Source organism: Chroicocephalus ridibundus, chromosome 1 (assembly GCF_963924245.1).
Source record: "Chroicocephalus ridibundus chromosome 1, bChrRid1.1, whole genome shotgun sequence".
In the NCBI taxonomy this organism is placed as follows: Eukaryota; Metazoa; Chordata; class Aves; order Charadriiformes; family Laridae; genus Chroicocephalus; species Chroicocephalus ridibundus.
The window spans coordinates 34,236,732-34,249,483 of record NC_086284.1 but is presented as its reverse complement, the minus strand read 5'-3'; the positions used below and the strand labels follow the sequence as shown (position 1 = coordinate 34,249,483).

The 12,752-nt window shown below is 41.4% G+C and overlaps 1 protein-coding gene across 2 annotated transcripts in view; it reads right to left on the bottom strand.

The window, feature by feature from the left end:
- Positions 1–4,513: 4,513 nt before the first annotated feature.
- HTR2A (5-hydroxytryptamine receptor 2A) overlaps positions 4,514–12,752 on the bottom strand; it is a 36,702-nt gene continuing 28,463 nt past the window's right edge. For both annotated transcript variants that reach the window (XM_063334471.1, XM_063334462.1), the window contains exon 4: positions 4,514–9,722. In XM_063334471.1, the coding sequence (XP_063190541.1) occupies positions 8,923–9,722 (800 nt within the window). In that variant the 3' untranslated portion in view covers positions 4,514–8,922. The remainder of the gene's footprint in view (positions 9,723–12,752) is intronic.

Genomic DNA, 12,752 nt, shown 5'->3' with positions numbered 1-12,752 from the left:
ATGCAAAGCACTGTACAAAATCCTATTGAAGCAAACCTTGTGACTTGAAGGGTTCACTGTCTACAAGAGAAAAAGGAGAAAAAAAAGTATTTTCTACACTGCACATGTGGAGAATGGAGATACAGATTTCCTGAGTTCAGCCATGATGAGTATTGCTTCAGTGGAAACTTCATCCATGACTTTATGCATAGTTATATGCAGCAATTCAAAATACTTTGGTGGAGTATCTGTTGGACTAGTCTGCTTCTAAATCCTGACGTTTTCTACCTTCATTTGACCCTGAATAGTTCCATCTCTTTCACAAGCCAATTTCTGAAGCAGATATCCTGCCTTGGATTAATTTTCAGGGCCCTGTGTGCTGCTTCCCAGATGACTACCATTTCTTTCTCATGGGAGGTATCAAGGAGAAACTTGGGGATAATCTGCCTTTTTTTGGGTCAATCAGGGTCTGACGACTGCTGTAATTCAGCTCAGAAAGTGCGTTTATAAACTGCTTTTGCTTCCTAGTTTTTTCGTTCCTCAAACTTAAAGTAGGTAGACCTGACGCATTTCAAACATGCAAATCTCAGCTGCATTGCTAGAGATTTTTTCATGTGTCAGTAGGAAGTGCAGATTCCCAAATGTCCGCTGGAAATCTCTGTTCCCTCAGTACTGGGAAGTAGAGGCTTAGAGGGATGGGACCCTCACCCACATGGGTTTAAGTTCTGGGTTCCACTCCTGGCTCACTGAGTGGCTTCTTTTGCTGATTTTATCTCACTGTACTTCAGTTGCCCATCGGCAAATAGGTCCCAGCAGTAATTGCCTTTTTCTCAAAAGAATTGTAAGGATAAATAAATATGAATGTAGCCTGACAATGACTGCAGTGATCTGTTTAACATGTTTCTTTTTCCCCCTTTTTTTCCTTTAGATGTAAGTCTGTAAGGTGAAATGTCACTTCAAATGGCACCTCTTTCATCAGACACCCGCTTCTGGGGCAGATCAGAAGGTCGCACAGTTCAATCTTTTCACCTTCTCCCAGGTGATTTTTGCTTAAAAAACCCATTGAGCGAATAATCTGTGTTCTCCCTCAAGGACCCCAAATGTAACTGTTAATAGTTCTCTTACTGTGGGAAGTTTATCCCCTATACCCCATCTCCAGGCTTAGAGTTAGCCCCATCAGCCCCAAGTATTTCGTTTTGAAAAGCAATGTTATGTGGCTACATTATAGCTGCTGTTCCTTGTGAATAAAGCTATTTTATACTCATGGGGTTTGAAGGCTGGGATTTTCTTCAGTAGGCAGTTCCAAAGGGTGATTCTTTCCACTTGCCTTAAATAGTCATTTGAGGCAGCCTCTCTTTCTTCATTGCCTCTAGGAAGTGGGTCATCTGGACCCTTAGACCTGGACACTTAACCAGCAGACCCCTAGCAGTTCCCAGACTAAATGACTCAATGAAAAATGAGTTTTTCAACCCATAGTCCTTTTGTTTTGCTTTTTTTCTGCGAAGAGACAGGGATCATTCAGACATCTTTGCCATGTCAAATTATTCGCTGCAGAGACTTTACAAAACAAGCATGTCATAAATTTGCTTGGAAACTCAGCAACCATCATTTGAACTATTGTTTTCTTCGCTTCCATTTCCTGTGGCAATTGTGTGGTTGCAAGATCATAATTTTTATTACTGGGTTCCTGAGAGCAGTGAAGAAGTGTTTAAGGATTTTCAGACTATCAATCTTTTATATTGCTACAGAACACTTATCCTATAACAGGAAGAATAACAGTGAACTCACAAAATACTAATATTTGTGTTGTCACTGAATTGTGACCTAAGAATTTACAAATTAACTCCTTGAGATTTTTTAGCTTAATTGCAAATGCACTTGCAGAAATATTTATGGAAGAGCAGGAACAGAAAAATGGGGAATTGCTTCATTAAATTCATATACAGATCACTTTTTCATTTGCAATCTAACAGAAGAGCAGCTGTACTTGTGCAGATCAAAGGTCCCAACACCTCATTTGGAAGATGAACTGTAGCAGAAACTGGTAGAAGGAAGAGCACAAGCATTTGGCAGCAGCTCCAGAGAGCACTCGCTAACATCTAGCAGCCCGAGATCCCTTCAGTTCTCTGGCTAGAAATGCCTATTAAGTCTATCTTAAAGAGCTCTCTTTGGCTTCATGAATTTGCCCACTCTTTTGAGAGTCCTAATCTATTTAGATATTTACCTGTATCGAAAACATCCTATAATTTTGATTGTCCTTGTTGCCTTTCTCTGCACAATTACCCTCAAATGCGTTCTTAACTACTGCTGACCATTTTTTTCACAGTACCATAACACAAAGATCTCATTCCCACGTAGTAACGGTCAGTTTAGAACATATTATTCTGTATGTAAAGCTAGGGTTGATTTTTTTCCCTCCAAAATGCATCACCTTACGTTTTCTACTTTGAATTTCATCTACCGTTTCCAGAGCCATCACAGAGTATCATGTGGTCTTTGCAATCAGTTCTCCACTATGCACGCTGTGACTTTTGATACCTTTTTTTTTTTCTTTCTAGAGGCCCCTGTAGGACTTGCTGGTGTCCTGCCTTGAAGGTGAAGACTGATTATTCTGTCTTGCCTGTTTCCTACCTCCAGGGGTTCTTTCACCATGCAAGAACCTTCTGCCTTAACTTGGGGTTAGTTTCTCTTGAGCCTTTGACGAGGGACCGTGGTGATGCACATACATGCTGACGCCCTTCGGAGAATACATCCACAGATTGGTTTATGTTGTTTACAGAAACTCTGTATGATTTTCTCTTTTGTTTCATTATCTTTTTACTGACAATTTGATTTGAGGCAAATCTTCTGACACTTCCTTATGACCATAAGGAAGCCTGCTGACAAAGGACCATCCCCAAGTGTCCTCAGTGTGAACACAGATTTTAAAAAAAAAAGCTTTTCTGCTAAATTTTTCCCAAGGAAAGGTCCCAGGTCTGATTCTCTGCACACTCTGTTCACACCCAGGGTGGCAAAGTAGTGATATTTAAAATATATTACCTTGCACATTTTAGCTAAAACCCAGAAAAATCCAGCACTTGAAAAATTACAGTGCCTGGCCACAATGAACTCTAATTGTTTTCCAGAACCACCTGAAATTCTTTGTTTGCATTAGGTTTTGATTTTCCATTCTGATAGGAATTTGATAGTTAAAATGTTAACACAACTAGAACCATCACCTATTTTGCATGGCTTTGTAGTGGTTACACAGTGATATAACCCAAAGCAACTGAGATACAGTCACTCGCAACTGATGTTCTGCCAACACTAAGAATATGAGTAACTTTACACATGTAAACTAACACACTGAATTTGAATAAAAATATTGAGTTTGTCAGCCTTTCTTTATCCTACAATGAAGATTTCAATCCGACTGAAAAATGTTAAGCTTTTATATAGTCAAATAACTTTGGAAATAATTAATTACGGTTTGCAGAACCATTGTTAGAACTGTTTTCAGGGCCAGATAACGTGGTATGTCTGCGATTAAATTACATCAAACATAGTAAGATTCAGTCAAGGAATTTGAATTGCTGTGCCTATTTGCGAGGTCTCACATGTCAAAGCTGCAGTTATAGCAAAGAACTGAACTGCATTATATAAAATTTACGAAGACCCTTTTGCCATATTTCAAGGAGTATCCTCAGAAGATTATACTATCAATCTGAAGACCAAATACCTTCTTTTCCAAATATCTTCACTTTTATGGCTTGAAGTGCCAGATGGATAAGCTAAATGTATTCTCTTTCAATGGTCAGTGCAAAGTTATGTCAAAACAGGTTAATCTGGCAAGGAGTTTTCCAAAGAACATAAGAAATTATGATACCCTGGAGCCTACATACAGTAGTCTAGTACTACTACAGAGGTAAAACTGAATGGATTTTCAATTCAGGGGTCTTACCTGGCACATTTCACCCTGTGGTGCCTCACAGGTTTTTAGCTAAAACAAACCATTTCCCTTCGTTTGATAACTTCTGAAAAATATTCCTTTGTACGCTTTTCTCTACACATTATAAAGCCTGATGAAATCTTAAGATTAGAGCAAAGTTTTGAGGGGACTTCTTATTAACAGCCGTGCTATAATATGCATTGCAATTGTAAACAAGAGCATGTATGCTGTAAGATCAGTTGGAGGAATAAATTTATTTTGATTTTAAGAGAGAGAAAGCAAAAAGGTAACAAAATCCATTTTGGTTTCTTATTCGAACACTCTTTGTGAAAGGAAACACTGCCCATAGATGGCACTGTGGTTCTGTGACTCGAGAGTTATTTATGTCAGTGCAACTGTGCAATGCTATTTATTTATGCTGCTTATTAATTTTAATCTTATAGTGCGACTTCTTAGTGAAATTAATGTAATTGGCTTATTACTATTGCAAATATGTTGTTCCTGAGACTGAAATGTTTTAAGCTATATGTACTTATCCAAAGAGTTTACCTTTTCAGTAGAAGAATGTCTGTCCTTAGAAAAAGAGAATGATTGCAACGGCTCATTTTGGACCAGTTTACTGTGATAGTTGAATTCTGCAATACGCTCTTTCTCTTTGGCCAGCAAGATATTTAAAATTACTTTAGCCTTCAGCAGACGTGGTACTGTGGGTACGTATGGGAGAAATTAAACTAAACGAAAACAGGTACTTAAGACGAACCTCTGGTTTATAAAACAACGGATGGCATTTAAATATTTTAATCTGCTTTACTAGCAGTGGGATCTGACAAAACAATAAAGCGTTGGAACACCATTTTACATTAACATTTACAAAATACAGCAAACTTTTCTCTATGTACTTACATAAGCAAACATATAGGTATTCAAAATAGAATGCATCTCAGCGTTTGGCAATAATTACAGGAGTACAGTGCATGGTTGGCTGGATGGGATAGATACATAGGATTTTTTTTACCCTGAAGTGTATAAAGTATGCACACCAGCTTAGGAGATACATGGTGAGCTTCATGTCTTTGGACATTTCTCAGATGCAGTCTTAACAGTAATAAAACATTGGTCTGCTTGAAAAATTGTTGATTGAAACATTTTTTCAGACAAAGTGGGTGTTTTGGATGCGGATATGACAGACTGACTCAGCATGCTTTTCCTGTAAGGCAGGGGAAGGCCCTAACTTCTGAGCTAGTCTCTGTGAATGTCTTCTCTTTTTTTTTTTTTGCCTGGAAAATTACAAAAGTTTCCATTCCAGCCTGATGCATAATGAGAACACTCACATTTTTTTGCGAGATGAAAACACATTTTTTTGCGAGATGGAAGCTAGTCATACTGAACTGTAGTGTTCGTCCCAAGCATAGGCCCAATGCTATAAATTCTGGTTTAAAATGGCTGAACTTTGTCATCTGACAGCAGTATAGTGACTCTTTTAATTGCTATCTACTGACAAACGACCTCCTGCAGATCTGGCATGGTGGGTAGAACAAATTCAGGCGCTGACTCTGTCATCCTCACTAAGGCAAACCACACAAAAATCTACTAACGTTTCGGTGCAAGGTGGCAGAATCAGGCCCTGCTAAACTGTCAAGGATGTCCATAAAAAGCTGGAGATATTGGTCTTTATCTGCTGTGCATTCTTGGCTTTGAGAGGCTTCTTAGGCAAAAGCTGCTGATCGCTCAAAAAACCACCTATCTGAGTGCTCACAGAATTAAAATGTCAGGCATCAGATATCCCTGGTTCTAAGCAAAAAATAAGTGCTACGTTACCTCCAGCTGTCAATTAAAGAGACGCTGTCAAGTCTCTTAGGTCCAAAACATAGGTTTTATTTTAATAAGCTGGAGAAAAAAAAATCATTGTTCAGTCATCTTCTAATGAAACATCAAGCAAGTAATTGAAACCCTCTCTGTTTGTAGTGAAACATTCCCCGTCAGTATTTGCGACCTGAGCAATTTGACATTGTGAGAGAGGAACAGAAGGTGAAATGAAAGAGAAATGAGGCGGGGTGGGGGGGCTGATTTGCTCTGCCACGTGGGCGAAAAGCAGACAGTAGGCAGAGAGCACAAGCAGTGAACGTTAAATGCTCAGTACCAGTTTGTCAAGTGGGAGCTAGTGAAGGAGACCAGAAACTCAGGAGTTTTGGGAGGAATTGAGCTTTGGAGAATACGTCATACATGTATACGTTGTACGGTATGCTCTGCTCCCTGGCACACATGGGCAATAGGACCCGAGCTGTCCACCGCGTCTGCTTCTTTCTCTTGCAAGGCTAGAGACGCTTGCATCAAGATGGGCACAAATTACACAAAACATGTCAATTCCCTCCACTTGTGGAAGCACCTGTGTTCCCTTTCCCCTTACACACAGGGTTAGAGATCTTCGATCCCGTGTCAGTATTCATCATATGAAGGCAATCTGGTTTGGTGGCAGATCCTGAGCCTCAGGCCTCTACTTATGAAAGACTTTTGCTTTTATTACTGCCTATTTCTTCCCTGGGGTGCCTGTTCCCAAGGGTGAATCCTGAAAACCACTCCAGTCATGAAGGGGAGACATCTGAAGACAGGGAGGTACCTGAATACCCTGTTTCATGGGATGCCCTGGACCACTTGTGCTCCATCAGTGCTCCATCCCTTGCCTGGCTGGCCTGTGTGATACAAGTTGGCTGTTGTCCTTAGCTCAAACCCCCTGATTCAGGGTCTATATCAAACACGTCAGGAAACAGTGGGAAGTCACTGCTCCCACCTACTATTATGGTGGTCCTCATGCTCAGCTGCATTTAGCAGGTTCCCCCTGAAATCCCTTCCGTATGGCACTCCTCACACAGTGCAGTGTGGGAGCAGGGTGTGCATAAGGAGGCAGGAGTAACGAGTTCATTTTTCCTTCTGCTGAAGCTGTTCAGTTTGGTTGTGGTGATCAGGTGTACCCAGAGACAGAGAGACCATATAAACCACCTCGGTCAGTACAGCATTTATACCGCTTGATCTATCAGGTGATCCTAAATTCCCAGTTTTGGGGAGAAAACCATTAATGGTCACAAGCTGATGGATGACAGCATGACACTTTGAGCCAAGCGTGGAGACTGAGGGCTGTGGTGAGTCAATGTCACCATGTGGACACAGAGCTCCTATGTGACCTGTGCATGGTGGCTCTGACCTACCCCATGTTGGAGGAAACAGCTCATAAAACTGCCAGATTTAGTTATCAGGCTGCCAAGAGAACAATAAAAGCAGTTTCTTGGAAATCAGCCAAATACTCAGCCAAGTTTTAAGTCTTCTTCTACCATAGATCTGTATTTTAAGCTAAAAGTCTTCCCCTTTCAAAAATCCTCAGCTGATAGGCTTGAATCAGATTCAGGTTCCCTCTGTCTCTCTCCTTCTTTCTTTGCCTTAGCCGAAATGTAATTGTTCTGTGAAAATCGAACAACTTCAAGAGAAGGACTGATGAAGGCATTGGAGTTTGGCTTCTGGGTAGGCAGTGTTTATTTCAGAGCGGACAGGATCTGAAACTGGAATGCATCCTGCTTCTGATAATTATGGCTGCAAAATTCATGGAACGAGTCAAATGCTTGGATTTAGGTTTTGCAGGTGGATGCAACATTTGTATTTCTGCTCTCCAGCAGACACCCACTGGCTTCAGTGAAATTGTCTGTGGTGCCCGAAAGGAAATAGTTTCATGACGAGGCGTTTCTGTCAAGCAATATATTTGATGTTCTTTATGTAATGTATTCTGCCCTTGGAGCTATGCAGGTGAAATACAGTGCCGCTTATAAGTCCTGTTATTTTTCAAGTGGGCCCCGTTTGCCCATACATATTTCATTAAGGCTGAGTCCCAATAGTGCAAGCTACCTACCGTTCCTGAGCAATCTATCATAACAGCAAAACGGTGAAACCAGGGAAAACAATTATGAACAAGTAATAGTTTTCTAATAATTCTGGCTCTACCAGCCCTAAAACGAAACCAGAAGGACATCTTCGTAATGGCCTTTTTAACCAAAGAGAAATGGTGAGAGAGGATCCGCTGCAACCTTTTACTGCAGGCTTTACTCATGCAAAATTTCCACAGTTTTGGCATGGATGTGGAATCGTTCCTGAAATTATTTAGCAATGTTGTGCCTGATTTTCCTCTCTTCTCTCTTCGCATTTCTGTCAACACCAGTGGGAAGGAGCAGGGAATCAAGCCCAATAATTACTTTTGAAAAAATTACTTTCAAGTTTTAAGCTGAACAGATGAAACTTTTTGAATGGAAATAAAGTACAAGACATGAAATAAAGATTATGAGCGGTGGTAGAAACAAAGGATCATTCAAGTATAATTTACCTTTGAAGACTGCTAATTTGAACTATAGAACAAATGGCAGAAAAGCCCGGTAACATTTCAGAACGGTCACTCAGAAGAAAAAAATAGCCATAAAAACACTGTTACCAAAATGTCCATATAATTCATCTATACAGGTTTAAATAGATTTTTCTTTAATACTTCAAAATTTATTTTAAATATATATTAGCAAATTAAGCATCATTTTATTTAAAATTCCATAAAGTGCTCATTCAGTTAATGATAAAATTCCATTGTTGCAAGACAAACTAGCTGGAGCCTATTCTGCGAGGACATCAAAGGACAGCTTAGCTTTCATTTGCAAAGAGAAAAGAAATGCGTAGGTTTCTTCACAGCCCATGTTATAATACCAGAAATTGCATTTTTTTTTCTTTAAGAAATATATCCTTTAGAAGATTAAAAAAATAAGTTTAATAAAGCCTGTGCTTAAAACAGCCAAAGTACTGTATGAAAAAAAATTGCACATTTGATATCATTTCCACCCTGCTTTTCCTCTACAGGATAATATGAGGAGTATGTGATGTTATTGGAGGGTCTCTTGAACAGGGCTGATTTTCCTAAGCTATCAGAGCTTCTCGCCGCCAGGTGAAATTTTCAGTGTGCACACGGTGGTTGTCATGGCAGCTGCCAACTGTCACACACCGCTAACCTTTTCGTTCGCTGGGCTGATACTTCCCTTAGAGGTACCATCCAAATGATGTATTCCTATCGTGACCATCGAATAATCCTTAGCCATCATTTTTGCCTCTTTTTTTAAACTCTTCATTTGTGCTAGCTGGAGCTGGCTGGAGTTATACGCAAGTGCTGGGATAGTGTTCACTAAAATCAGCTGGAAAGGTTTCTTCTCCTCCTTGTAGCGACACTGAATGTAACGAGAGAAAGCTGAGCGGTAGGTTTTGTTGAACAACGTATATACGAGTGGGTTGACAGCCGAAGAAAGGTAGCCAATCCAAACGAATACGTTAAGTAGTCCTCCAATGACTTCTTGATTGCATGACTCCTTGCAAATTACAGCCATCACATTGGTGATGAAAAACGGGCACCACATCACAACAAACAGAAAGAAGACAATGCCAAGAACCTTGGAAGCCTTCTGTTCGTTGCTGATGGATTGCATGGTTCTCCTCCCAGAAGTCCCCACCTCTCTGTTCAAAGAGCGCTGAAAGAGTTTCTCTGAGGACAGGGAACTCTGAGGGAGGAAGCTAAATGAAGCAAATTTGGTTTTTGGGCCAATGTCATTCACGCATAGCATAGCTTCCTTCTGCAGTGACTTGATAGTTAAAAAGTAGGTGACCACCATGATGGTTAGAGGGATGAAGAATGCCACAAAAGAGCCTACTAGGACAAAATTGTCATCCACAAGTAAGCAGCTGTCTTTCTTAAACACTTTGGAGTCATCTTGTAGTCCAAAGACAGGTATAGGCATGGAGATACCTGAAGGTGGATTAGAGAAAAAACAGGTTAAACACAGTAATAAACCCCACCATTTCCAATCTCCAAGAAAAAATAAACAAAACGCTCTTAGCTTTACAGAGATCATTTCTCAAAGAATAAATGGATACCACTTCCCTGGAAGTGTTCAAGGCCAGGCTGGACGGGGCTTTGAGCAGCCTGGTCTAGTGGGAGGTGTCCCTGCCCATGGCAGGGGGGGTGGAACTGGATGATTTTTAAGGTCCCTTCCAACCCAAACCATTCTAGGACACAAATGAACACTAACAGATAGAGCCACAATTGATAGACATCCCAAAGCAAACTGAATTTACACAGAGGAAGGAAAAATATTGCATCTCATGTTTCAGCAGCAGCATGAAGATAGTCCTGTTTTTGTGATATTTTACTGGGGCTACACTAAGAAAAGGTGCTGTGTGAAACATTGGTCTTGCAGATGATAAATTTCAGGGCCTGAGCTGTGGTCTGCCAGGCATTTGTGCTGCCACCACCTTTACAGGATCCCAGCAAAGAAGGGCAGGGGAAGAGCAGCACTGGTGTTACACGGCATTTTGCAGTTGCTCTAATCTGAATTCCCTTTCTCCTTCAAAGAAAACTCAGCCACAGGTAGAACACATTTGCTTCCACCCAACTGTCCCATGACACAAAAACATGACTCCTTACATTCTTGGATCTTGGACCCCCTGTAAAGATGTCCAGACCTGCCCCTTGGTTCCTGACACCTTGGCAAAGGCTTTTATTAATTATGATAAGGATGATACCGTGTCTTTCTATTCTGCGGTGGCTTAAGATTGGTCTCAGGCTAGTTTTTATAAGAGGATTAAAAGTTTAACTTTTAATCTAACTTAGAAACCTAGGTACTGGTTTCTAACTAGGCTGTGAAATACTGATTTGAGGAGGAAAGATAATTTTTTATCGTAGATCTGAGAGTAATCTTTCATTGGGTCTTTTTCTTTTCTTTCTGCAATCTCCATACGGTTGACACAGTCTAAATGCTAAAAAAACTTTCCATGGCAACGACCAGAGGAATGATGGGGACAAATTAAGCACTGAGAGACACCGGTATGAGGCAGACTGAGATGTGGTTCACCCTGAGGGACTGTAAAGGTCCCTTTCACGGTATTGCCAACTGCTACAGGTGCCCTCTCAATACACAGCCTTGAAGGCAATGTCAGACGTGCAATTTTTATCTTCCCCTGGAGCATGTGCTGCATCCTTGCCCTGTCATGAATGGTGAGGCCAGGTGATGAAGTCCTTTCTCCTTGGACTGCTCTGTCTGATTCAAGCCCACTCAGCCATTTCCTCAGGGACTTCTGCAAACGCTGCTAGTGTCTGGGGAAAATCAAACAGCTGCTGTTTCTTTGGTTGTTTGGGTTTTTTTCAGTATTTGTCCCCTCCCCCTAAATGCATGCTGTCTCTCCAAGAGAGGCAATGTGCAGCCAGCGAAAGGGATGATGTGCTGTGAAGACAGCAAAAGTGGTGTTGTGAAGCAGGGAGCGACAATGCAGCCCTGTTTGGATAAAAGCAGCTGGGAGTCTGACTCCTGTGGAAAGTTAACATAATCTGGGAGCTTCAGTCCCCTTTGCATCTTTGAACAGAAATCCCAGATGCTGTATTTGGCTTCTGAGGAAGAAAAGATTAATTACAGAAGAATTTCTTATGATGTGAGGATGATGCTGTGCACTACCTTGTCCCCTGTGTGCCCAAGAATCTCCTTAGTGCTTCACAGATGAGTCTTGAAACTCATCTTCTCAACATCAGCATTTCAATGGTACCTCCCTCTACCTCCCTTCCTTTCCCTTCTTCCCACTCTGGCACTTAGACTGGGAGCCCTCTGAAAGCACCGGCTGTCTCTTCATTTCACACATTGCCAGTGGCCAGTATAACAGCTCTCGTCCTAGAGGGAGACTCTGGAGTCCAGGCACAGTACAAAACAGTAATGATAACAATAATAATAAAATTAGACTATTATTCTCTTCAAATGTTCCATTCTTTTCATGCTTCTGGAGCTTTTACGAAGCTCTTTATTTTTCTAACATTGTAGCTCATTTTATCTGCACAGCTTTGAACTGAGTCATGGCAATGCCTCAGGCCAATTTACAAAAGTGGTGTTCTTATCTGCCCAAGGCAGAAGCTGGTGGAGAGCCTGTGGTATTGTCCTTTCTGTTTCTGGCGCATGAACCCTAAATGCTTGAACTTGGGCTATGAGAAGCCAGTGGGTGAAGTGCGAACTCATGCAGTGTGTGGCGGCTCCTGGGTCCAGCTGATGGGAACCTCCAGTGACTCCAGGAAAGCTGCTGCCTAAAAACGTCTGAGTCAGTCCGACTGACAGCGCGGAGGATGAGGATGCCTGCAGGAGCCACATTGCCTAGCCACAGCTGAGCAATCTGGGGTGCCGAACACCTCCAGGCAAATGGGGAGTGCTTTGAAGTTCCTTTTCTTTTTTTTTTTTTTTTTTGGATGAGTTTGGATGATACTGAGGGCACCCAGTACTTCCCAGCATTACACTTCAGCTGCAGGAAGACACAGCACTAGTCAGAGCAATACCACATTTCCCGTCCGGTTCTGCCCTGTACCGATAACAGCAGGGCTGTTTTTTCGTTTAATTCAAAGACCTAGTGTGAGCTGCAGAGATAAAATAAACAATGCTGTTGACAGAGTAAAAAGATGCCTTTCATTACGACAGACCTCATGGCTCAGCTGCATCAGGAGGCATGGGAGGAGAGGCAGCAGCACTAGAAAGAGGAAAATTTTAGCGTAATTGCAAGCTTTTTCAAGTAAAAGGCCAAAGTCAGTTGCAACTCCTCAGCCGAAATACAAGGGCAGCAAATTCCCCACCTGCTTTGTTTTGTTGTTAGCAGCTTCTGTAGACTGGCAGCTGGATCCAGATTTCTGGCTTTAAAAAATGGAAGTGAGCTTCATAGCTGGAGTTTCCACATTTCCTTGTCATTCTTTTATCTAAGTGCTGTTCACAGCAGAGCTGTAGCAGGCACTGCTGGTCGTGTAAGTTTTTCT